This window comes from Puma concolor, chromosome A1 (assembly GCF_028749965.1).
Source record: "Puma concolor isolate L17-30 chromosome A1, mPumCon1.1.hap2, whole genome shotgun sequence".
Classification (NCBI taxonomy): domain Eukaryota; kingdom Metazoa; phylum Chordata; class Mammalia; order Carnivora; family Felidae; genus Puma; species Puma concolor.
This window is the reverse complement of record NC_141667.1, coordinates 234,445,798-234,473,033: the sequence shown is the minus strand read 5'-3', so window position 1 is coordinate 234,473,033 and position 27,236 is coordinate 234,445,798. Positions and strand designations below refer to the sequence as shown.

Genomic DNA, 27,236 nt, shown 5'->3' with positions numbered 1-27,236 from the left:
AATTCGACGGGGTGGGGGGCACTTGGCTGGCTCAGTCGGAAGAGCACGCAACCCTTGATCTTGAGGCTATGAGTTCAAGCCCCACATAGGGTGTAGAGAATACTAAAAAATAAGTAAACATTTAAAAACGTTTGAAAAAAGTAAATTGTTATGACAGTGTTGGCTCTCCAGCAAAATAATTTCTTTGAGATTAGCCATGATATATTTCTGATAAATAGTAGCCATGAGGATGATGATGCATCCAGTTATAGGCCCATGATAAATCATACCTTTAGATTGATACCTCTTTTTTTTTTTTTTAATGTCTATTTATTTTTGAGAGACAGAGAGAGAGGGAGGGAGGGGGGCAGAGAGAGAAGAAGACACATAATCTGAAGCGGGCTCCAAGGCTCTGGGCTGTCAGCACAGAGCCCTACGTGGGGCTCGAAGCCACTAACGAGTGAGATCATGACCTGAGCCGAAGTCAGACGCCTCACCAACCGAGCCACCCAGGCGCTCCTAGATTGCTACCTCTTAAAGGAACTGATTCGCTAAGAGCTGTATCTGAACAAAGCACCAGAAGAGCCAAAATAGAGATTAAAGATGGCTAAAGTGATCCAAGAACACTAGAGACTGGATGTCTGACTGACTTCCCACAAAGAACACAGAGGAGAGTTTACATATCCAGTCAAACTTCAGAGGTTTAGAAAACTATGGGTAAGAGAAATCCAAGTTTAGAACACTGCAAAGGCTGACAAGTTTGGGAAGTGAAGGATGATGGGCTCATTAAACGGCACTAAAAATGCAAATGATTCCAGTGTTTTCAAACGGTCGCCATGCAGCTGCTGCTTTCTCTGTTGAGAATTTTACCCTAAGGTCAAGCCACAGGGCAAAGCATTTGCAGATGTAAAACAAAACAAAACAAAACAAAACAAAACAAAACAAAACAAAACGTTGAGGAAGCATAGAATAATTTGAGACAGAGTGAAAAGCAGCCTGACGATAATATGTGTTAAGTTGAAGAGAATTATGAGATGCTTAAAACACATGGGCTGAAGGAGTTCTGATGGGCAATGTGATCCCTGGTGAGACGATTTGCTCTTTAGCCATGAAAAAGACAGAGAAGAGGGGCTCTTGGAAAAGAATAAGATTGAGAACAGTGGGGGGGGGGGGGGAATGCTGTATAATATTCCTCTTCATGAAACCACTGAAGGAGGGAAAAGCCATAAACAAAGGTCCTTTCACTTGGGACAATGTCTATTGCTTCACTAGCTTAAGTTACAAATCTGGGTTATGCTAACAGAATAGTTTCCAAAAGCTGCCAAGAAATTGTAAACCGGTTGACTTGAAGGGGTTATAGTTAACGTGAGCACCTTGAAACTTGTGCCAAACACACATGTATTTCTAAACATTTAAAAATGAAAAGCATTCTTGCGCCCTTTCGCGGCGAACTCGGCTGTTGTTCTAATGAAGTATTTCAAGGTGATTCAGGCACTTGAAAAACGTGTCAGGAGGTGCTAAGTCTATAGTTGTACATAGCTGATAGCTAAGGTTTTAGAGTTCGTATCTATAAATTATAAACCCACACATGTGCCCGGGCACATACATTCACTCATTCCTGCTTCAACACATTCCTGTGATATGTTCAGATTTGTCATAGCTCCTCGATGAGGTCGGATGCATTTATACTGCAGAATAGAGCCATTCATCCAAAGTGGCCATTCTGTGTAGAGTGAGGGAGTGTGTCTATGACCAGTAAAGTGTTAGCACTGCTTCGCATAGAGGTCAAAGTCTAGAAAGTGTTTTCCATCAGCATAGGAATGGTTAAATTATGGGACTACGTACCATATTAAAGGGTATGGAGGCTAAAAAGACGGGAGCAGGACATTATGTGCTGATACAGGAAGACCTCCAAGATACGCGGTGAACAAAGCAAGTCATCAAACAAAACACGTTGCATGATCTCAACTCAGATTTGTCTTAGAGATGCTGGCTTCTCTCTCTCTCTCCCTCTCCTCTCTTACCGGCACAGGGTTGGCTTTCAGTGAATAGCTGTTGATGAATGACTGACTGAATCCCATTTATTATTTGCTCCACAAATATGGATGCCCTGCATGTGTATACCTGCACCTTACATAGGCAAAAAGCGGTAAAGTTGTTGACAAAATACAAATCACATACTTGACGTGTGTTAACTCTCCGTAAGGACATTTTTTATAGCTTATGCTCTTTCCGTGCCACATGATCTTTCACAATGAAAACGTATTCGTGGATTATATAATTTAAAAAAAGATAGTCTTAAAAATGAAATTATGGGGGTGCCTGGGTGGCTCAGTCGGTTAAGCGTCCAACTCTTGATTTTGGCTCAGGTCATGATCTCATGGTTCACGAGGTTAAGCCTCGCATCAGGCTCTATGCTGATAGTGCAGAGCCTGCTTAGGATTCTCTCTCTCTTCCCTCACCCACTCGTGCTCACTTGCTCTCTCTCAAAATAAATAATAAACTTCAAAAAAAATGAATTATGGGCCTCTTTACCATCAGCAAAGAGTCACTGAAAGTTTAAAAGGTATACTATATATATATATACATACACACACACATCTCCAAATAGTTTAACATTTGCAAAACTTTCAATTTTTTTTAATGTTTATTTATCTTTGAGAGACAGAACGTGAGCAGGGGAGGGGCAGAGAGAGAGGAAGATACAGAATCCGAAGCAGGTTCCAGACCCTGAGCTGTCAGCACAGAGCCCGACGTGGGGCTTGAACTCACGAGCTGAGCTGTGAGATCACGACCTGAGCCAAAGTTGGATGCTTAATTGACTGAGCCACTCAGGTGCCCCCATTTGCCAAACTTAATATTGACTATGTATACAATGATGAAATATTTTCGAAGCAAGAAAAGTAGGTTTATACTTCACAACAATGTATAATTTTGGATTAAAGGGTCGCCTGGGTGGCTCAGTCGGCTAAGCATCCAGCTTCGGCTCAAGCCATGAACTCAAGTCATGATCTCACTGTTCGTGAGTTTGAGCCCCGCATCGGGCTCTCTGCTGTTAGCACAGAGACCACTTCAGATCTTCTGTCCTACCCCCCCCCTTCAAAAATAAACAAACATTTAAAAAAAAAAACTTAAAAAAGAGGCTAAACCAAAATCTATTCCATCAGAAGACTGGCCCCCCTACAGAATGCTTGTGAGTATGTGTGTGGGGGGTGTGTGTGTGTTGGGGTACATGATATACGTTTGCTGTGCTTTATTTCATTTTTCAGTGGTGGCCGGCTGAATTATGATGGAGTTGAATGAGATGGCTAAACTAACATACAATCGAATCGTTTAAGGCTCCTTAGAAGCAGGAGATAATGCAAAAATGAAGCTATCGCTTGAATATGGGCTGGACGAGGAACGAACTTTCTCAGTTTGACTATTCAGTCACGTAAGCAATGGCAAATTCATAGACTAGGTTATCTGCAAATACGTTTGTTTCTGTATTTCCCTTCATTGGATTGGGACTCCCCAGTTGCATTGCTGTCTGTCACTGTAGGTCTGGGTTAAACTGTTTCAAGTTTGTACTTGGGGGGACGAGGGGTTCCAGTTAAGTTCTGGACACGTGAAACAGAAAAACCTCATTGAATCGTTCTGCTAAGAGACAGAGGTGCACAATTATCTAAGGTAGATCGTCAGGCAGTCTTCAGTGTAAGCAGCAAATTGTAGATTGGGGGGTGGAGATCTCTTCCCTCTCCAAGCGCCCAGACAGCGGCTGTTAGTTTTGGGGTTAGTGACTTTGGACAGGGTGCAGTCCTGAGATCTCTGAGGCGAGCTCTTGGAAGGGTCTGCCCTCTCTCTTCCCCCATCTCATCCCCATATGTCTCGATTTCTCTTCTCTTTGTTTTTCTTCATTCCCAAGTTCTTTTTCTCTGCTACTGGTCCCTCAAGCACTGGCTGGTCGTCAAACAAAACAGGCTGCTGATCTTGGCCGTGCTCACACTCCAGTTCCGTGCGTTGCAAGAGGTCACAAAAAGAATCAAAAGACGAGGTTCATTCACAGTCAAAAAGCTTTAATGGGTATAAGGTTTCTGTTTGAGGTGCTGAAAAAGTTCTGAAACTAGATAGTGGTGCTGGTTGCACAACTTTGTGACTGTGCTTAGTGCCACTGAATTGTACACGTTAACGATTAAATGGTAAAATTTACGTCATGTGCATTTTGCCACACACACACAAACACACGCACACAAAGGCGGGCGGGGGGGAGGCCCTTTCTAAAGTGACACTCACATTCTCAAGTTCGTTTTTTATTTCTTATGGCCTAAATTTTTCATTTCATTTGAAAATCAAGAGGACTTTCAGAAAGCACCAAAGACTCAAATGACCAGCAGACAGCCCCGCTATTTACGAGCGAGTCTGTGCGGTCTGCCGTGTGATCCCCTCGGCTGGGTCTTGCTGTGGCTCACACGTTTCAGGAGGCTTTTCTGGGTTGGATGGGGATAAGGATGCTGTACCGGAAGGCGCGTCCAGGCAATTTTCTTTGGGCAAAGCGTTACAATATGATTAGCTACATATGTATGTATGTGCAAGACCTAAATAAATGACAGTATTTCAGTAAAGAGTCATATTTGGGTGTCAAGATTGATTCTCCATAAATAACTTCTGGCGATTTTGAATACAAAAATGGGACTCTACCCACGGGTTATCTTACTTTTCTGAGGGTGAACCATGGTCGCACTGAACCAGCCGGACATCAACAAGCAGTCGCAGACTTGCGTAAAGTGTCAGTCTCCATCTCTTCACCACGTCAAGGCTGTGATCAAAGTCAGGGTTCCTCTTTTGTCTGGGGTTCGGCTTGCAGCTCTGAACTCCAGCAGTACCAATCAAGACGTTTTCCTTGCTGTTACCTCACTGTACTCTTTCCTTAATTCCACTCCTTTTTCCTCACCTTCTAAATGGAAGTCGATCCTTAGAAAAGAACCGAGTTTTGGCTCTGCAACATATTCAGAACGCCCCCTATGCTTATATTGTCGTCGGGGGATACGACTCAACCTTGAGAATTTGTTGGAAGATTCTGGCTGGGGAAAGAAGCTACTGGTATGGTCACTTGTGAAGCTTGGCCCTTCTTGGTCTGGGTACATGGACCCCCCGCCCCTTACCTTAAAGACACATATTGGAGAGAAAGGACACCGAGAGCAGCTGCTCAGCCAATCACACCAGTGGACTGATGGGGCTCGGTGGGGGTGATAAATAGAGCAGTCAGCTCCCCCTCCCACGCACTCCCCAACGTGTTCCAGGAATCCTGTACACGCTTTCCTGCAATGTTTCTTCATTCATCATGCACCATAAAGGTGGATTTCATAAGAAAAGACAATTACCCCTCAGGTTTTGCAAAAGATAATTAACATTTCTGAATTTTATGTTCCGTAAGACATCAAGCGAAGCTGTGGATTCTGAGGGTGACAGTCACATTATTACCCCTAGGTATTAACACCCTCACTCACTTCTCTCCTCTACCTTCCTCAAGATGTTTCCTAGCTCTATGAAAACCACTTTGTATTTCAGCCATCATTCTGTTCCCCCTGAAGTCCGAGGGCAGCTGGTCACGTTGATGTGAATACGCACTTTACAGGTGAAGATGTTTCGTATCAGGGATCTAGTGGTGACAGGAAGGATGTCCCTTTCAGGTCATTAGATACATAGTCCTAGTAACCAAGATCCAACTTAGGAAGCAGTATTAATCAGCGGGTCAGAGTGATTCTCTCCCACCCCAGCTTCAGGCTACTTAAGAGCAAATCTATTCTTTCTCAGCTCTTTGTTGTTTCCAACCTTAAAATAGTCTAATCTTAAACTTAAAATAGCTCTAATCTTAAAATAGTCTGAAACGTTTTGCTGCCCTAGAAATGTAATTTACGCAATAGGTTGCTGACGGTTTCTCGGTTTAGGGAAGGCTTTACCAAAAACGTCTCAGGGTGGCACTGTTTTCTGCTCTCTTAAATATTTTCGGAGGAAAGTTTGTTACTTTTTCCAGCATTTTAATGACTTTTTCAGAAATCCCACTTTTCTCTGCACAATCAGGTTTGCGCTTGTTATCGATGCAAAACGAAGCTAGACAGGCCTTCTTCTGGATCGGCTTTGCACTCTCATCTGGTGTCCTTACGGTGCCATCCGCTCCGTGCCAATAGCCCCACCTACATGCTTGCTCAGCTCTGTCACAGCTCTGAACATTTTTAGGACCTCGGTGGAGAATCTGGGAAGAGTGTGAGGTAGAAAGGTGACTTTCTGATCATTTTGGAGGAACTGCCGGGCCCTTGAGAAGGTGGCTGCAGCAGTGCTGAGGAGGAGGTCATATGTCCTCCAAGGTGACTTCAGACCATTGCCCCAAGGCTGGGTGCAAACCCTTTAAATTTTCAACCCACTGGAAATGGATGTTTCTTAGATGAGCTTTGCAGCCAGTATACTCCTGAGAATCAAACCATACTTGAAACAGCCAGTGGCCAGTAGAATCCACCCCTAACTTGCCATCGGTCCTTCCGTGTTATATTGGTCTTTCCTGTCCGGTCCTGGACATTCTACTCACTTTAGCTGATCAATTCTCTCTTCACCTGTCTTTTCAGAGTAAATATGTCTCAGACTGCCTTTCTCTTCAACACTCTTCAGGAGAGACAGAGACGGAGCAGGGGAGGGGCAGAGAGAGAGGGAGACACAGAATCCGCAGCAGGCTCCGGGCTCTGAGCCATCAGCCCAGAGCCCGACGCGGGGCTAGAACTCACAAACCGCGAGATCATGACCCGAGCCGAAGTCGGACGCTCAACCGACTGAACCACCCAGGCGCCCCTTGAGGTTTTATTTCTAAGTAATCTCTATATCCAACTTGGGCTCGAACCCACAACCCTGAGATCAAGAGTCGCATGCTCCACCGATCCGGCCAGGCGCCCCGTGGGCATGCCTGCTTTTAAAAAAAAAAAAAGTTTTAAATATTTTTTATATGGTTTACATTTTTAACATTTAAGAAATAAACTGCAGTCTTTGGGGAGCTTAAGCTTTAAGGGTTAGAAAAGAGAAAATATTGTTTGACCAATATGACGTTAATGTCCACGGAGTCACTAAAACTGGTGACTTGGGAGTGATACGCAGGCACAGTCAGCCCCACACGCCCAGTGTTCGGAATGTGGGCCCCAGAGTCAAGGTCTGGTCCCAGCCTCTGCCCACCAGGCACCGGCTCTGTGATCTGGAGGCAGCTATTTCTCCTCTCTGTGCGTCTGTGTCCTCGTCCCATCCTTTGGAAAACAGGCGTCGTAATTTAGCAAGACTCCTAACATTGTTATGAAGGGGAAACTAATCGACCTCAGTGACGCGCTCAGAACAGGCACAGGCAGCCAGTCAGCGCTCGTGAAGTTAAACTACATCTGCCAAGTGCATCTCCTAACGGTACCTACCTCTGATGACAGTTGTGAAAAGTGAATGAGGTCGTTGTCAAGGTCACACAGTGCCTTGGTTCCTGGTTGAGCGCTCAAGGCATTTTTATTTAATGAAGAAGACCTGTTAAGCTATTCGGCCTTCAGAGCTTTTAAAAACGGGCACACATAAAACTAGAGAATAACCCTTCTGTGACACGAACTGCAAATAAACCAGACATGGAAGGAAAGGAGGAATCCCGACGTACTAGAATGAGGAAGAAGGATCTCCAGTGGAGGCAGCCTCTGTGGTTCCCAGGAGGGGAAATAAAGACCCTCCAGGAGTGGTGGGAGTCCAGGGTGACTTGGGGCCCCAGAGGCCCTGGAGGGCCGGCAGCTGGGCTGGCCTGGAGGGCCGCCCCATGGGTGGTGGGCGTGTGGTTTGCAAGGTGCCTGCTTGCTTCTCCCCGGGGTTGGCCTGGCGGAGGCTGCCTCGCGTCCCCCGTGCACACGCTTTCCGGGGCCTGTGTGCTTATCATCCCTTTTTTCCTGCAGATGCCCCGTGGCCTACTGCAAGAAAGTAGGCCTACTCAGCTTTCGTCAGGCTTTCTCGAAACTGCATTTCTTCTCTAGGATGGCTATGCCCCACTGAAGGGTTTCCTGAAAGGAAATGAGGAGGGAGGAGAAAAGTTCTCCCCTTATGGTCTTTCGGCAGGCACTTTATGGCCACTCGTCCTGAGCACAAGCTCTCACGTGTGCCCTGCTTCCTCTCTCATATTTTCTTTGGACTCGGGTGCGTTGCCATTTAACAAATGACAATGATGATGGGCCAGATCCTATCAATGACCCAAGGCCACCGAAATCCTCTCGGTATATAAATGTTTTTTGAGTCGCCACGTGTCGCAACTCTTTAAAGGACGTGCAATTTATTTTCCGGCTCTTTAAACTTGAAATAATCAGCTTAACTGATTTCAAGCCATTATCTATTTATATTTGATTATATATTTTCTATTTGTAAATGTTGTCTTTATAATTATATATTTCATTACATATATTTAATTGTATATTTTAGTTTTTTTTAATGTTTGTTTTTGAGAGAGAGAGAGAGAGAGAGACAGAGACAGAATGTGAGCAGGGGAAAGGCAGAGAGAGGAGGAGACACAGAATCCGAAGCAGGCTCCAGGCTCTGAGCTGTCAGCACAGAGCCTGACGCGGGGCTCGAACCACGAACCGTGAGATCAGGACCTGAGCTGAAGTTGGACACTTAACCGACTGAGCCACCCAGGTGCCCCTTAATTATATGTTTTATATTTGTAAATATACATTTATAATTATATATTTCATTATACATTTAAGTATTATTTAGGCTTTAAAATTTACTCTCAGTATAGCTTTCCAAAGGCTTAGAATCCCAAGCAGGCTCCACACTGTCAGGGCAGAGCCTGATGTGGAGCTCGAACCCACGAACTACAAGATCATGACCTGAGCTGAAATCAAGAGTTGGATGCTTAACCAACGGAGCCGCCCAGGTGCCCCAGTTCAACTCTAATTCTTTAACCCACATCCAAAGTATGAAAACTCAACGTCAGCCAAATTTACGTCTTTCAAAGAAACACCCAACATCTTAGATTAGTATTTTGTAAAATGTATTTGGTGATCAAGTTAGTTGGGGGAATACTTTAAAGAAGTTTGCCTGGTTTCTTTAAAACAGGACTTCTTGAGGTCTTTAATATACTAACGTGGACTCTGAATCGCTAAAGGGAGACTATTCCAGGCACTGTTTCCCAACACAAACATATGTGTTTATTCATGTGTTCATTCATCTTTTTGTTTTGGTAGAATGCCTCAAGGGATTCGTTTTCTGTGAAACAACCTATCTTAATAGTGTGTCATTTTGGGCAAATCATTTTACCTCGCTGGGTCTAAATGTTCTATTCTACAAATGGAACTAGAGATACCCCAACGGTCCCTTTAGCTTTAAAAATCCTAAGATAGAGTCTCCCCAACCACCCGGAAGTCCAGACATCTGTGCTACCAGGTGAACCTCGCTAAGGACAGAATAAAATTTTCTGAAAAACGTTCATCCGTTCCTTGCTCATGAAACATTTATTGGTTGCCAAGCACTATGCCAGCTTGGAGGACAAAAAGAGAAGACACAGATAAGAGGAAGGTTGCACTGTCTGCCCTCAGGATGAATGTGATAGGATGGCAAACATGGAGTGAGAGAGCAGACCCACAGTAAGAGAGCGGTGGGAATAGGCACAGATAATCCACAGATGGACCGATGATCACAGAACAACTCAGTAAGGGCGAAGAGAAGCAGTCATGAATAATAAAGATGCCGGGAGGACCTGCCCCCTCTGTGCAGGAGATGAGTAAGGCTTTCTGGAGAAAGAACACCTGACTTGGGTCTTAAGGGACAGGGAGGCGTTCGATGAAGGCAAGGCACTCCAGGCAGCGGGGACACAAGGACAAAAGAAGCAGAGGGCGTTGAAGCAGCACAAGGAGTCCCGGGATCTACAAGAGCTTGGAGACGCTAGAACATAAGGTTCAACAGGGGAGGGTGAGCTTGGAGTTGGGGAAGTAGCGAGGGCCAGTTGTTGAGGGCCTCCTCTGTCAGACGCTTGAACTTGGGATAGGGAGCCCGTGAAGACTTGCAAGCAGGGAAGTGCCAGGTTCACAGCCGCCTCTTATCCAGCTGTGTAGAAAACAGATGCAAAGAGAGAAAAAAGAGGCGGAGAGACCAGTCAGGAGATGTTCTCTGAACCCAGAAAATGACAAGAGGACAGCGGAGGGAAGGGAGGACTTGAGGCATATGTCCTATTTACGTGCATAACCCGGATAGCCTGGTGACAGACCAGAGAAGGACAGAGGGGAGGTCACCCGCTTCTGGTGTGGACGATGAAGCAGACGACGTAGTACGAGAGGAGGCGCTGCTCATGGAGAAAAATGATGGGACATGGTGAGTTTGGGACTGGCCTAGAGGAAGGCCTTTCTAAGATACCTTAACGTTGGAGATGGTCTACCACAACCCCTTTGTGAGCATCAAGCTCAAACGGAGATTCTGTTTTGAGCGGAGGACTCACATTTAAGGACCATTCCGTATTGCCAGTCATTTGATTTCGGTTGTTGGGCTATTGTAAATAAACGGCAGTTTTGGGGCGCCTGGGTGGCTCAGTCGGTTGGGCGTCCGACTTCAACTCAGGTCACGATCTCGCGGTCCGTGAGTTCGAGCCCCACGTCGGGCTCTGGGCTGATGGCTCAGAGCCTGGAGCCTGTTTCCGATTCTGTGTCTCCCTCTCTCTCTGCCCCTCTCCCGTTCATGCTCTGTCCCTCTCTGTCTCAAAAATAAATAAACGTTCAAAAAAAATTTTTTTTAATTAATAAATGGCAGTTTTACTTTTAATATAAGTGGAATTATTAAGTAAAATTATAAATGAGTTTCTTTTAATCTTATTTAATCACAAAATTATCAGGCAGGCAACAGACAGTGTTGATACTTACTGATTTAAGTCTGGTGGCTTTCGGTATATTTTTTATTGAAAGAAAATTAAGACGTGACCACTAACTTAGATTTTTTTTTTTTAAACCAGTATTCTATCATTTAAAATAGTCTTCTTTTTACGAAGTCATTAAAACTGATATAGGTGAATTAAAAAGCTTCTAGGGGTGCCTGGATGGCTTAGTCAGCTGAGCGTCAACTTTGGCTCAGGTCATGATCTCACGGTTCACAGGTTCGAGCCTCGTATCCGGCTCTGTGCTGACAGCTCAGCCTGGAGCCTGCTTCAGATTCTGTCTCCTGCTCTGCCCCTCCCTGGCTCACACGCTGTCTCTCTCTCTCTCTCTCTCTCTTTCAAAAATAAATAAAAACTAAAAAAAAAAAAAAAAAAAAAAAAAAGCTTACAAAACTACCCTGAACTTCATATACACCAGATGTTCAAAGTTCTGCCATACCTCAAGCCAAGGAACCAACTCCTCACGTTCTCTGTTAAGCTGAACTGACACATTTTCTGAGGGGCTCTTACCATTTCTTTATGAATGTACCATTTAAAGCAGATTCTGTATGGATCCTTCTACAGGGTTAGGAATATGGTGTGCAAAAGAACTAACTCTAATAATATTCCTTATTAGACGTTAATATAAACAATGGGGCGCCTGGGTGGCTCGGTCGGTTAAGCGTCCGACTTCGGCTCAGGTCATGATCTCGCGGTCTGTGGGTTCGAGCCCCGCGTTGGGCTCTGGGCTGACGGCTCAGAGCCCGGAGCCTGCTTCGGATTCTCTGTTTCCGTCTCTCTCTGCCCCTCCCCCACCCACGCTGTCTCTCAAAAATAAACATTAAAAAAAAAAAGAAGAAGTTGTTAATAGAAGCATGACCCAGAGCTCTGTCCGCAAGTGTTTCTCGATGTACACAACGGAGCTGCGAGGAACATTAAAGGAAGAAGAGAATGATGAGAAAGAGGGAATTCGAGGAAAACCATCTCTTACCGGGTTCCTGCTGTATTTGGTGGTTGTTTTTAAACCAGGTTATCTGAGGCTCTGGGACACCAGTAACGTGACAGCGGAACGTGCTGGAGCTGCTGATGGCCACTGTGCGATCACTGAGGCTTGTCAGGAGGCGTGGTGCTTCCTGATCTAGTGAATAAAGAAAGGCGGTTGTTACTACTCATTAGCTGTATTCCTTGTTACAAATGCACATCAATACTTCACATACAGACAGAAGCAGCAAAAATCAATCGTCAGGTTTCCTTCACATTTTGTTCCCTAAGTTCTCCTTCTACCGTTAAACTACTGCGTCGTCTTTCTTGAATTGCTACGATCGATGGAAATTTGTTAGAACGCAGAGTAAAATCAAGAACAGAGCCCTATATTTTTAGGTTTCAGGATCAAGGTGTTTTTTTTTTTTTTTTTTTTCGCCTGGCCAACCAGGTTTCCTTTTGTGAGAGAAGCTTTTCAAAATCCTGAGGATTTTGCCTACTGTTTGAGGAGCTTAAAAAGGAAAAAGGCGATTTTGGATACAGGCTCGTAACCAATCTTTCCAGAAACCCTAGTATTCTCGTGATGAGCTAATGTAATTTTGTGTGTAGTTTTTTTGATGTGTTTGTGAGGCCACGTCTGTGTTGCTCAGCTGTCCGTAACCTAAATTGTAAGGTAGCAGACCCAACAGGAGAATTGCGTGGACTTTGGAAGCTTTATTGATTATTTCCTTCCTTCACCCCTTCCCCAGTGCAAGCAACCGAAGGATTAATTCAAGAGGCAGAGGCAAAGGTTTGTGGTTTTTGCACTATATAATAGTACAAGTATTGTATTTTATATTATTTTCTCTTAAAACATACAAATATGATACAATACAATTTATTTTAATAAAATGCCGACCGATATAGTACAACAACAGGAATTTAATACATTAGGATACAATACATTACAACATTAAAATCCCACATTGGAACAGCAGCACCCCGAGGCCCCAGTGAGTACAGCGTCTCTATGTAACAAAGTAGTCAGTCCTGCTGATGTGTATACATTCTGGTTAGGCGAGTGCTGCATGGGTAGCTCAAGCTTCCAAGGTGAAAAGGACGAAGAAGACAAGTCCTAACCCTCCCGAATCCTCCTCCTCTCCCCCCGCCCCCCCCCCCCGCCCGTGTTGCAACTCCTGGAACAGAAATCAAGAGTTTTGGCGTGACTTACGCATTCTGCGCCACTGTCTTCAATCAGACAGAGGGAGCTTTCTCTGACCCTTTTGCATTTCCTCATCTTATTGTACTAACACTGTGAAAGCAGCCAGGGAGTAATCACAGTGCTCTAAGAAGTGACACACTGCAGTGGCCCTGATTCCCCCGTCCCTGCAGGGTTCTGCCCGGTCCCACAACCTTTCTCTTTTTGCTCCTGCAGGGAAACTCTCAGGATGAGCATTCGGTGAAGCAATTTAGAAATCTCAGGTGAAAAAGCAGATTATCACGTAACTCGAACAGCACGTTGACCCGGCAGGGTTACTAATCTGGCGGGAGGAACAGCGTTCTCATTAAATTTTGATTTCCACGCTTCTCGCTGGTCTTTCCTCACTTTACACAACATGGGATCTGAAGGCTAAAAAGAGGGTTGAGAGGAGAGCCCCGACATAGAAACTCTTCAAGCGTAGAGTGGAATGAATGATTGCCATGGCCCTTTCCCCTTCTGTCGGTGTATCTTTCCTAATCTCTCCTGCACCCGCCCCCCAGGCAGAACCATTTCAACACTTCTGTGTTGGCATTCTGGGCCACCTGTCACGCGGTGTTTCCCAAAAGAAAATGCAGTCAGATAGCAACATCTTCAAGTCTGATCACTTGTACGTGCTTGATTGTTACAGTTTCGACATTTTTTTTTTTTTTTTTTTTTTTTTACACAGCAAAGACTCTAAACAGATTGGTGAAGCAAGACAGGATAACGAAGAACGGGGTCATATTACTATTTAGTCTAGTTCAGGTAGCAAGCCAAATTTGACAGATCTCGTTTAAAACTCAGACACACCTCACTGAGTTACACCTTTAATAGCTTCCCCTACCATATTTACTATTTCAGCCATGCACTAAATAGGATACAGCAATCTGTCACCGCCCATAGGCCTTATTATCAAAAAGGAAGTCTGGATACAAGGCCTCCAACACCCGAATTATTACCGTAGCTACAAACTATAGCATCACCAACGCAGACAGGATTTGGCTTCCCTGACAGGTGTACTGGAAACAATGTCATGAGAGTTCCCAAAGGCCCTGTCTGCCCTGGACAAACTTCAGGCAAGAGAGAGGTGGCCAAAGGCTGCAGAATAAGCACAGGACCCCCCATTAAATACAAAGTTCAGACAAACATATTTTTCTTTGTACCCATTTCTGAAAAAAAAAAAAAAAAAATGCCCTCCTCTGTGAACAGTCTCATTTTCGACCGGTTTCTTTAATGACCAGTCAACCAAGGAATCATTTTATCCATTTGCCCTTTATACCCCATCATCTGTTTTGACATTTTAAGTGAGAAAGGTACACTGAGCCCTTGTTCTGAAGCCTCAGTGGCTGGATGGAATGGATAGCTGCTTTCCACAACTTAGCAAAGGGAAGCTGATCCCTGCCAACTGAGAAAATCCGAATTAACAGAGTATTTCTGCTGGTTATCAATAGCCAAAGATCACTCCCCACTGGCTCTTCACTGCTATGGCCCCAGAGATCTGCCTGGTTTCATAAAGATCTCGTTTTCTCTTCTCCACTTGGAATGGGGACTGAGGAACCAGCCTCACGTCCTCTACTCCAACTCAATCATCCTCCACATTAGGCTCTTTTTTCTTTCCCTTTCCCCCATTCTCCCCCTCCCCTTCCTCCACACCCAAAAGAGTGACTAATACGAAACACAACCCACCCAGTTGGTCTTTCTTTCCGAAACTCTCTGGACGGACGAATTCCACAGTGAACAATGAATTACTCGATGGAATTCTTAAGATCATCTCCTGCAAATACTAACACCCTTCCCCTCCCCGCGAAGCTCGCAACTGCAATTTCAAGGGGAAGGAAATGATCGATTCTGCACGTCTGATTTGCCATCTTTTCCAGAAGTGATATCCCTCAGCCGTTTTACTTGTGTTTTCAGCTTTAGTCCGAATCGAGTCCCCACGATCTGGGGGCACTGAGGCATTGTTTCCCGAAGGAACACGCTGACTTATAATGAACAAAGACGCCAGGCGAAAAGAGCCATAGGTAAAATTTCAAGATACAATTGATTATTCTTTCCTCTGGGCTGACAACTTCCAGGTTCCTAATTGTTTTCAGAGCATTTGGGGCTCCATGAAACGGGCATTCTGGGGAAATGCTATTGTTTACTCCTTCACACTTGACAAAAGCAATTCCCACGTGAAAGACAAGTTTAGCCCGTGGGACAGGGTCTGTTACCTAAAGGAGGAAACGGTCTGGTGAGTTCCCAAGCCTGAAAAGTTGTCATAATGTCACCTTCTATTGAGCTGCCCGGCCACTGTGTTCTCAGCCCCGGCTATTTTGGTCCCTGGAGGTTGTTTTCCAATAGTCCATGCAAGTCACATATCATGATCGATCATTGATGAAAACAACAGAACAGTGCATATTAAATTGGTGAAAAAGTCACTTTCCCCTCAAATGCAAGCCTACAAGAGATTATAACCTCTCCTGATTTAAACACGGCTCCCTGAAGTCTGCTCCTGGGATTTTCCCATTTCTTAATCCCCCAAAAAATCCTATCACCATCTGCATACAGGGAAAGTGGACTTTGTTTGACAGGCGCATTTAGAAGAATGCATTCAACCTTCGGTCACGAATGCCTTGATTTCCTTGATAAACGGATCGTGGTTTGTCTCTGAATGCCATCACTGAGAGAGAAGGGAGTTCTTTAAAAGAATAACCGGGGGACAAATACTCGTAAAATGAAGGCAGGATCCACTTTTTGTCAGAGGCGGTCAGTGGCTGCTGGTCCACTCAGAGGCCCCGTGCTGACCAGTGGCCTGGTTACCCGGATTACGAACCGGCTGGACTCCGGTGGACATTCTTAATTCATACTGTGATAAAGCTTTAATACCTCTGAACTACACCAACATCTTGCACTCCTGGGGCCCATTTTAGAACTCCAGTTTAAGATTAATGTGCTTATAATGTAAAAATAATAATAATAATAATAATAAAAAGCATTTTCAAATAAATAAGCATTATAACTTGCTATCCAGGTGCCATTTACAAATCAAGAGCGGAGGAAATAGTACAAAATAAAACCAGGCGGAGGTCCGACAGAGTCTCAAGTTCAACTGTACTCGTTCTGAGCTGGAAGATTAACTTATTCACGTCCATCTTTGGCGGAAACCAGCGCACGTGTTTAAATTATTCAGTTTGCGTAGCTTCGACACTTAAAAATACAAAGAGGCTGGCATCAGAGTGGGAGGAAAGGATCAGTCCCAGGTTGTTGTTTATCAGGCAGGAGGAGACAGCAAAGACTGACAAAAAAAAAAAAAAAAAAAAAAAAAAAACAGAAAATGCGCCGCAGGGATCCTCCAAATCCAAACGCGCACCAAGTCGGCCCCAGAGAGCAGAGCCCCTCAGCCTGAGTGGGGAGCCCCGGGCTGGGACCTTGGGAGCTCAACATCACTATCATCTCCAAACTCATTTTGGGAGGAGCATCTCCTCTGAGCCGGAAAGTTAGCAACAGTGACAATAAATCAAGATGATATGAGACAACTGTTACTTTTTAATGAGTCCTTTAATGTTTTACATTATTTTGTGTGGTACAATCATTCCTTGTGCTTTTAAATTTGGAGATCCGAGAGAAAACAGCCTTTTTGCTGCAGTGCTCACCTCTAATTGTAACTTCTTTCTTCTGGAGGATTTCTTCCCCTGTGTATATGTTCCTGGCTCTGCAGGCATACGTGCCTGAATCTTCCAGGGAAGCATTCTTGACGGTGAGATCGAGAGTAACAGAGTATTCTTTAGTGATGGCCATTTTTTGCTTGCTGATACTGTGATGCATTGTGCGGTTTTTAACTGTCCGCAGCAAAAGCCAAGTAATGTCTCTGTATAAGAACTTGTTAACTGTGCAAGACAGTTTCAGGTCCTCTCCTTCCGTCGGCATTTTTTCCAAGTTAACGTGAAATCCGTTGGGCACGTCTGTAAAACAAGAACAAAGAGCTTCAGTTCGTAGAAAACTCAAGGCGTCTCATCTGGAGACAGTCACAGATCTTAACAACCGTTCCTACACGAATTCTCTCAGCATCAGCCTTAAAAGGATGAGTATGTGTCTCTTCCTTTCTGGGGAACTGATCCAACATAGGTAAGAGCCACCTAAGGGCAGCCCATCAGAAGCAAGGCAGGAAATGCAAAGCAGGCTGATTCGGGAGGGGGGGGGGGACATTTTCCTTGTTTGGGGCAACAGAGTGGAATTTGTTTTACAACTTGGAATGATGACCACGTTTCCCATTTCTTTAGTCTGCACAGGACTCCTCCTGGTGACTGGGCGAAATGGGCAAGTCGTAAAAGAGCCATTTGAACTAAAAACCAAGGATGGGGGGAACTTGGGTGGCTCAGTAGGCTAAATGTCCGTCTGTAGCTCAGATCACGGTCTCATGGTTCACGAGTTCGAGTCCCGCTATTTGCACAGAGCCTGCTTCTCATCTTCTGTCTCCCTCTCTCTGCCCCTCCCCTGCACACCATCTCTCTCAAAACATAAATTTTTTTTTTAATTTTTTTTTCCAACGTTTTTATTTATTTTTGGGACAGAGAGAGACAGAGCATGAATGGGGGAGGGGCAGAGAGAGAGGGAGACACAGAATCGGAAACAGGCTCCAGGCTCCGAGCCATCAGCCCAGAGCCTGACGCGAGGCTCGAACTCATGGACCGCGAGATCGTGACCTGGCTGAAGTCGGACGCTCAACCGACTGCGCCACCCAGGCGCCCAAAACATAAATATTTAAAAGCATTCCTCTCTCTCATGGTTTCTCCTCGTGCCTCTGTTTCTTTTTAACAACAAAAAAACAAAAAACAAAAACCACAAAAAAAAACCCAAGGGTAGTTTAATGGTCAAACTTCTCCAAAATAAGTGAGGAAGTCCCAGGTACGTGGTAGGAGACTTGAGCCATGCCGGTCAACACCACTTTAAGCCTAGACTTTTCCAGTAAAAAAACCAACTGGTCTCCCCAGTTTCCTACAATTGGATGGATAGTACCCATCCTGCTGGGGTGCTATCTACCTTGCCTGCCCTTGGCTGGCACAGTGGGCAGAGAAGAGCCACGGCACATGCTCAGGTACCCTTTCAGGGGGACGGTCCTACTTGGACATACGAGAACAAAATGCAGTCAACTCATCTGGAAGAGCTGCCTGATGCTCCGATGGGGGAGGGGGAGAGTAATTTCTAAAAATCAAGTTTACTCTCAAAAATGTAGGGAACACCTTCTGAGAGCTACCGTGCCATCAAAAGCCATTTCTCTCCTGTCAATCCCCAGCTAACCATCTCTGTCCCCAGCAACACCTCAGGAGCGTGCCTCCTCTGCTTTCTTAACCTTGACCTTCACTCAGCTTTTTGCGCTCAAGCTCCCTGGTCTCATTTGGGAGCATTTCCCCGGAGGATTTAAAAAAAAAAAAAAAAAAAAAAAGAAAGAAATCATTGGTCACTGGCCCCAAACTGACCTGCTCTCAAAACCCTCCCATTGCTTGTCACTTGGTGGCATGTCTGTATTTGAGCAAAGAATTTGGGCCAACATTTTACAAAGTACTTTGAAGATGAAAAGCATTATGTTCTGCTATTATTATTATTATCCGTTGCACACAAAGCTATAAAGAAACCTTTAAACCTTAGGGGGACAATAGTCCAAAATTAGATATCATATCAACTCTTTCCTAAATCGGACTTTGCTTGTTTTTCTGATTTTTCTGGGCTTTGACTTTATTATAAAGTGTCACGTCTGAAGAAATGCCAAAGTATTCATTTGAAACCTGGGAGCAGGGGGTAACAGTGGCTTATGAAGCTGTCAGTGGCTGGAGAGGAGACCAGCAAAGGTTTTCCTGCTTTTAAAATGAAAAGCTAAGAATGGGTCAGAAGATGCCGAAGCAGCTAACACTCATTTTCAACATAACAATAAGGTGTCAGAAATAGCCCCTCTAACTCAGCATCTTTTTACATTTGGGACATTTTCCAAGCCTGAGGAGTAAAACGTCAGCCGTCAGCTTCTTCACAGATACCAGCCGTCGTGTGCACACGGGCCACAGTCGAATCATTTCTTCAAAGACCCCGGGCTTGCCATTTATGAGGTCCCGTCCTGGCGGTTAGAACCCAAGCGAGCCCAAGTAACACCATTGAGATCATGCAGAGTTTCTATTTACTTTAGTGATTTGAAACTTCCTGTGGAAATAGCTCACAGGTTTCCTGATGGAAGATTTTGTTTATCTTTGCCAAGCACCACGAGGAATCTCAAAATAAAATGCATTTAGTGACACTGGGAAACCAGGGAGATAAGGCAGTGCTGTTCCTGCTTCACCCCCAGTAATTGCTAACACACCCAGCCCTAGTCCCGCGGAGTGCCAACAAATGGCAAAAACACACACACGGAGGCAAAGAAAAGAACCAGCTGGGTTTTGAGGTCTGCTTCTCACACCGTTAGTGAAGTCACTTTAGTTCATGTCACCAGACAGCCTCTTAGAAACGACTCTCTCTCAGGCATTCTCTTCTGATCCATAGAAGATGATAAGTAAAACGTCCTAACACTAGTTAAGGAATCCAGAGGGATTTTTTTCCTCTCAATTCATGTGGATTTGTTTTTTTAGATGGAGTACAAAAACAGACCCAGGAAAGAACTGCCTTCTAATGAAGCGAAAGCAGGCGACCTTCCCACACTGGCGTATCTGTTGCAGATTTCGGCACAATCCTCGTCGGCACCAACTAATTCATATCACATCCATGGCATCTTATGAGATGTCATGGAGAAGAATCAATCCTTGCTCGGAAGAGATATCTGATTTAGGGGTAGGTGCAAGAGTAATCTATTTACACAGGTGTGTATTAGGGGATGGACATTTTGACTCAGTTGGATCAAACATGTGAATTAAGCTCACGAAACAGACAAGCATAGAAATGCACAGGTTGAGAGGTATAGCTTGTCAGGTCCTAATAAAGAAGGCTTTCCTTCTGCTGAAGAACAGAAATAACATTCCCTAAGAAGTGAGTGGTTGCTAGAAAGTTGTTTGTTTGTTTCAAGTAGCTACTACGTGCAAGTGAATGGCAAAGTTTAGAGCAGAAGGGGTGGGGAATTCTAAAGGCCAAGGCCAACTTGTTTTCATTAATTTGGAAGGCAACTGTGTTAAATTGTTATTATATTTTAACAAACGGGCAACAGGACTGAAATGAGGACCAGTAAGGATCCAAATCCAGATCTTTTGATTTAGAACAGGTGAATTTTAGACAGATCTTTTAAACCAGCGTTTGCACTAGGTTAAGTATAAACACCAAGCAAATATGCATTCATCTTTCAGAAAATAGACGTGGAAGGGGCAACATTCCTGAGTACTTAGCTCTATCTCTAGTTGACAATAAATCTCATGATAAGGATTTAAGAAAGAAAAGAGTCATAATTAAAAAAACAACGAATCTAAGCAAATTATAATTACCAAAACTAGAACTTTTCAGGACTAGCAGAAAATAATTCAGAGCGATTCTATTCAGTTTAAGATTAAAGCTCTTGAATTTCTAGAGGAAAACAACCGTAAGCCTCAAGTACGTATGTTTGACTTGAATTCTCATCGCCCCTTTCTGAGGACAAGCCTAGAGCTCTAGAAAGGATTTCAGCCATCCCATGGTTAAAACCTGTATAATGTGGAAGGAATAGGAGGGAATCTCTGTCTGCATTCAACAGACATGCTGACCACAGACAGACACACAACGATGCAAAGTTCAGTAGGATGGGCTAGATATTGGTGCTGCAGTTGAGGCTGGTCATCAAATTCATCATTTCGGGGGACTCCGAACAACAAGGAAACGAACACAACATTCCCCTCCACTCTTGGTAACTCCTCTTCCGGTATTGCCTTCAGCTCCAGGCAAGAGGGGTCCCTGCCCTGGGCCTTTACTTGGCTCTATGCTGGCTGTCCTGCCCCCCACCCCCGCCCCAATATAAAGAGTCTGTGGGGTCAGGAAAGCATGCCACCCCTAGCCTGTGCCACCCCCCATTCCATGTCTTTTTTTTTGGGGGGGGGGGTCCTGGGGATCCCAGAATTCCCTGTAAAGATGGCCTCAAGTCTGCTTCCAGATTGAAAAAGTCCTCCTGAGGTCAGACTGCTCATGAGTGTGCACACTTGTAGGTCCCAGGGAAGACTGTTAGGGGTGCGGACAGTACTTGGCTGACCATACACGTGGGTGCACTAGTGGGGCACAGCCAGGAATAGAAAGAGAAGAGGGGGGTCAGTTCCTTCTGCACCTTCAGGCACTGTCACATCCCTCTGTGGACCTGTGAGTAGTCCCCGAATTCGGCATCCGTGTCTCACATTTCGGGCCATCGTGGAGAGGTCTATCTGCCCATGAGAAGCCGAACCATAGCATGGTATCCGGTCTGGGCTCTGAGAACGTCAGGGCAAGGCTAGCCTCTTCTTTCTACCTGTTCAGATTTCATGCCCTCCTTCCCCCGGACCACCTCAGCCCTTCCTTCTCAGAGGCTCAGAGCACCACCGGACCACACGGTACCCACTGGCCACGTGTGGCTACCGAGCCCTTCAAATGGGGCGAGTGTGACGGCCAAGAACTGAATTGTATTCCGTTTTATCTCAATTACTTTAAATTTTAAACACTGAAGCCGAACAAGGTTTTAAAAATATTGATCACTTGTCAAGATGATGATATTTCGGATACACTGGCTTACATAAAATTCATCTTACTTTTTATTCTTCAAAAATGTAGTTTTACTGGAAAATTCTAAATTACGTGTGTGGCTTGTATTTCTATCGGACAGCATTGGCTTAGCGTCGGTAAATGCACCTGCCACCTTGCTGCTACACATGCCTCTTGATATGAGGATGTGACATTTCTTTTTTGTGTTAAAACTGTCTTCCTATAAAGACGGGGCTTCACGGAGAGCCGTTCAAGTGCTCAGGGCAGCGCTGAACTGTTCTATTCAATGGGGAGTGCCCACTAAACTTGTATAAACTTGTTGAACGTTCAGCACAGGATTGCTCAATCTTTTATACTTTAAATCACACGTACGGTGACTTAGGATTTGCATAGGAATTTGTTTCCAATCAAACATAAAGGACAGTACAAACCTTTGTTCCTAAGTGGTCCAAATCATCCCACACTGATAAGAGAACCAATATTGTGTGCAATGGCTATCTGAATCCTTCTCTAAATAAAGGAATTTTCCAACTTGGAGTAGATACAAACACGATTTCCCTTATACTTCTCAGCTGTAAGGGGACAGGGGCTGACCCGGTCTAGGAGTGGCTCTGCTGTGTCCCTCTTCACCTCTCCAAACCCCATTTCCTCACCTGGAAAGTGTGGGGGCTATCAGGCTGAATAGCCTCTCAAGTCTGTTCCGGCTCTCACATTCTGTGAGAATCTATCTCAGGAGATCTCCCACGACACAGCTTCTCTGAGGATTGGCTAACTTGCCGGAAGGCTCCCTGTGATCTGACATCCCATATGTCTCATGCAATCAGACCTACCTATTTCTTTCTAGAGAACTCTAGGCAACTGCTGCAGCCTGCCCCATGCAGCGCGAAGTTTCCAGAAAGCTGGCAAACTGCCCGGGTTTCCTCAGAAAATTGGGGGAGTGTGGAGCCAGGCAATTGTTTTTATACTTTGAGCTACTTACTTCCTTCCTGTACCCATGGAGGGACATAGGGAGTGCCATTTGTGTCCCTTGGACATTTTAAGATTTGCAGAGACCATCATATTTAAGGCTGAAAATCAGTAAATGCTACCAAAAAACAGCACATGAGTTACCGTCAACAAACTCAGTTTCAGTTCTATAGGAGAGCCTCATTCCTCAAAAGCAGAAATGACTTACGTTGTGAGACAATTAGCTTTTTAATTAAAAAAAAAAAAAAAAACACGTCATCAAAGGTTTGATTTCCTTGATTATTACCAAACAACTGCTATGTACCAGACCCCGTGCCAGGTGCGGAAAAGAGTTTAAAAACGAGTACGACAAGATCCTAACCTCACGACCCAATCTGGGGAGGAAGATGCACACAGACAGCTCTACAAGGGAACTTGGAGAAATAACTTGTTAGATCCAGTGACGCCAAATTCTATTCCTGAGAGCAAGCATGAAGTTACTCAACGTTTAACAATTCTATGGAATTTTTTAAAAACAAAAATCCTTCCAGCTCTAAGTGCACCAAGAAGCAAATTGTAAGGACATCAAGGTCACCAGGCTATCTTTGTGAGTATAGGGTATATCGCTTACCTGTGATATAAAAGTTTATGTTTCTTTCCACAGTCCCTACTTTATTAGAAGCCACGCAACTGTAGATTCCAGAAATCCTAGCGTCCGCCACAACCAAGGTACTAGCCGTCTGTGAAAGAAAAGGAAACTTTAGCGAGAGCAAAGAACCATTTGAACATCCCGAAGATTCTTCTGAGGGCTGAAATGATTCAGCTATTCCATTCATTCAGCAAGGGTACTATTGCACGCACGGTGGTTTACCAGAAGGCTCCCTCTCCGCCGAGCCCCAGCAAGAATGGAAAAATAACAGGAAAGCAGGTCCTCAGGAGACCGGGGGCTATGACATCCGACTCGTATGAGGGTTTCAGGCTTATTTATCTCGTGCTGCTGGCGTAACAATTATAGACCTAAAGCCGAGATGCGGGACAGCACGTCCTACTCTGTGAGGTGGTCACTTCCACGTCAATGAGAGGAACAGGTGAGGCCAAGGCCTTCCCTTTTGTTCGGATGACCTGAGATCATGGATGCGTTTGGTAACAGGAGGTCTCTTTGCTGTTTGCTTCTGTAATGGGCATGTCCAGTGGGCAGGGACAGTGGAGAAAGGCTGGCTGAACCCTTTCTTGTAGGCACTCAAAGAATGTAGCCTCATAGCCCCGAAGTGCTGAGGAAGAGGCTGGAAAGTTCACTGAGGTTGTCAGTGTGTGTGTGTGTGTGTGTGTGTGTGTGTGTGTGCGCGCGCGCGCACAGATTACTCAACTTCTTCGCCTGCCAATTCCCAGTCTAGGAAATGAAGACCAAAGTTGTGAATACAACAGTATCGTTTCACTAGATTTTAGTGCTATTTGACTAATGAGCCCTGAAAGAGACACCGGGGTGAGTGTGAAGGCACGATCTAAGCTGTGATGTCTCAAAGAGTAGTGCGACACACATTCACACAGCTTCAAGACCCGCTTTGCTGTCTTTTTAAAGATCGATTAAAAAAGAATAAAGATAAAAATTAGTAATACGCAACAGATGGTTGGTTTTAAAATTTAACCCAGCCTGGCAAAAAATACATACTTATACATTAAAAAAAAAAATGAAAAATGCTAGTTAAGCTTTTTATATTTAAAAGGACAAAAAAAAAAAAAAGAATTTATCCCATTATTTCTAGATTGTTGCAGCTCTTGCCCTAGAACACAAATCACTGGTCAGAGGCTTTGAAATTACAGCAGCTGCCTGTAGTGATGCCTCCGGATGAGAGGGGTGTCCTCGCCGAAGTGTTATTTAGACCCAGTGACTCACAGGCTAAAGTAACATATAGACTAAAATGTGACAGTGGGCATGCTAAGACGATGAACACAAACTCTACAAAGGGTCCTAACATTTTTCTGAGTTGCTAAGTAATGGGCTCGTCACTTCACTTATGTTCTCCTATCCCAGCCAATAAATGGACACGTTTCTGTCTTTTATCTACAGATCAAGACGACTGAAAACTACACTCCTAGTTTTTTTGTTTGTTTTGGGCAGCAAATTTTCTGTAATTTTCACTATGGTAGAGTGTATATTACATGTTGTTTCCTCTTCTGTTTGTTGGATCTGTTTAATTACATCTGCTCATATATCCTGTATGTCGTTGACATTATTGGCAACGAAAACATCTGCAATTTGTGGCAATTCTCATTCAACTTCGCCCTCGCTGATTGGGTGTTCATCAAGGCACTGAGCAGATGTTGTAGGGGAAACAGAGATGAACGTGACACAATCCCTATCCTTAATCTTGAAGAGTCCTTGAAGGCCTACTTTAAGGTGATAGAGACGAAATTCCCTACTTGATGGCCAAATATGTATTATTCTCTCTTCTGCAGAGAAAATACTCCCATGCAGGCAAATAACCAGTAGAGAAGACCCTGAAGGAGCTCAGGGGTCTTTTTCTCTATGTTATTTTTTTTCTCTATGTTAATTATTAATCGATATAAGAGGTGGCAAGTAAGAGGAAAGAGCTCTCCAGAATATTTCTTTTGAATTATCGCACCCCCCACTTAAAAGCCATGGAAGAACACGGAAATACTTCGAAGAGAAGCTTGCAGGCAGCAACGTGAAAAGAAGTGTTAGCTTGTGGCCGCTGGGACAATGCAGACTGTCAAGTAAGACTATGACTTCTTTATTTGGTCTCTGGAAACTTGGGCCCAGACGCAGCCAGTTCAGACCCAAGGGACACCAATGAAGGTCCTTCCCACCCCCCCATCCCCCCCGGCTCAAGCACTGCTTTTCTTATGACGTTAGCTCTCAAGTGTTTATCCTCGCGGGCCTCGGCACAATCCTATCTACATTCTTTGATTTGTTGCTCAATAAATAAGTGAGGAACTCATTTCTGTCTGTACCGAGAATGCTGATATTAGGGACAGTGATTACCTGAATCTGAAAGTTCTATCTGCGTTTCTATTAAAATTACTTTGATTTCACTGAACTCAAAGCAAATGAGCAAGGGAAAGTCAATTCAGACGTGCACATCTGCCATAGTTAAGACTTGGGCAGGCAATCTGGCGATAATTCCAATGAACAGATGGATAGCTCAGAACCCTTGTATAATCAGAGAATAAAATCGAGATACCTAGCAATGAAAGGAATACAGGTCACACGATGAGCCACAGAGATACAAATGCATCCGAGTCTCTCTTATTTTGCTTGAATGAGCCCTCCCCAAACCAACACCTTAGCCATAGGCAAGTCTGCTCCAGAACTCACCTCTCCCAAGTTTCTATTAAAATCAAATGAGAAAATGACATTGATGGGGGTTTACATTATTTGTTTCTGGGTACATTTATGTAGCCCTCTAGCTGTGTGCCAATGTGTGAGGTATTATCTCATTTACTCCTCCCTATAGCCCCGTGAGGTGGGTATATTACCCTTGATCTCTACATGAAACTGCTTTTTGCCTTAAAACTCTTTAGATGGAAAAGCACAGATCTATTGGTAGTGTTCTGTCTACTCTTCGGATTGAATTTTTCTTGAAGAATACATCCTTAAATTGGCAGAGATGGGTCACATAAGCTGAAATCTTCCTAGGGACAGAAATACTCAGTTCTTTCTTATTATTTGACACAAGCTGCAAGCTGTTTTTCAACTGATCCATTATTATAAGGTTTGAAAACAGGACGGATGAATGAAAAAGTTATAAAGAAGGAAATTTAAAGATAAGATGAAATTAAAACCCTATGATCAACTTTATTAAAAATTATCTGATTCTAGAGCACTTCTTTTTCCAGATAATGTATTTTTAAATTACAAACGGAAACGTATTTTCATGAAAAACAAAAGATGTTTGGTAACGGAAGTAGAAACTTTATAGGGTCAGAAAAAGCTCAAGTGTGAATTGTAGGTGGGTGCGGTTTTTCTGGGCAGAAGACAACTTCTCCTAGGGCGTTAAGTCTAAACGCAGGAGTCTTCTGAGTGAAAGGGACAAATCCTTTCCCCGGTGCCTGTAACCAAATACTATTGTTTCAAAGGGGGAAAAAAATGAAAATAGCCTAACAGTTGGAACACCAAATATTAACTTAATACTTAAAAGGGCAAGTGCCAAGAATTTGAGTTGTTACATGTGGAATCTACACTTTGAGGGTGCCTTTAACTTGCCCTGCCAGGACCCCAAGGATTTAGACAGTAGGAAAAGACCCTTAACGTCATTCTCTGGGTTCTTTTACACGACCCAAGAATGCTGATGAAATGTGTTGTCAGGTACTGTAAAGTGGGAAGTTATTCATACCCCTTCCTTCCTTCCCTCTCCCCAAGCATTAGTAACTCCCTACTACAATGCGGTTTGAACCTCATTCATGGAAGAGAATGGATGGGATGATGCGTAATTCTGCCTAATTTCCAGAACTCATTTTAAAAGGTCTAAATATGGAACGGTGATTTTAATCTCGGGATGTTTCTAATATCGTTTCCTTTTAAGTGTGTCAGGGGGACATAAGAGTAGATATATAAAGGCCATGGAAGAATCT

General features: G+C 44.2%; 1 protein-coding gene across 1 annotated transcript in view; it reads right to left on the bottom strand.

Moving 5' to 3' along the window:
• The window catches only part of FLT1 (fms related receptor tyrosine kinase 1), a 176,805-nt gene that overhangs the window by 61,109 nt on the left and 88,460 nt on the right, over window positions 1-27,236 (bottom strand). The window contains exons 13-15 of the mRNA XM_086714524.1: window positions 23,275-23,383; window positions 16,688-16,996; window positions 11,844-11,990 (exon numbers count right to left, since the gene is read on the bottom strand). Of these exons, the coding sequence (XP_086570650.1) occupies window positions 11,844-11,990; window positions 16,688-16,996; window positions 23,275-23,383 (565 nt within the window). The remainder of the gene's footprint in view (window positions 1-11,843; window positions 11,991-16,687; window positions 16,997-23,274; window positions 23,384-27,236) is intronic.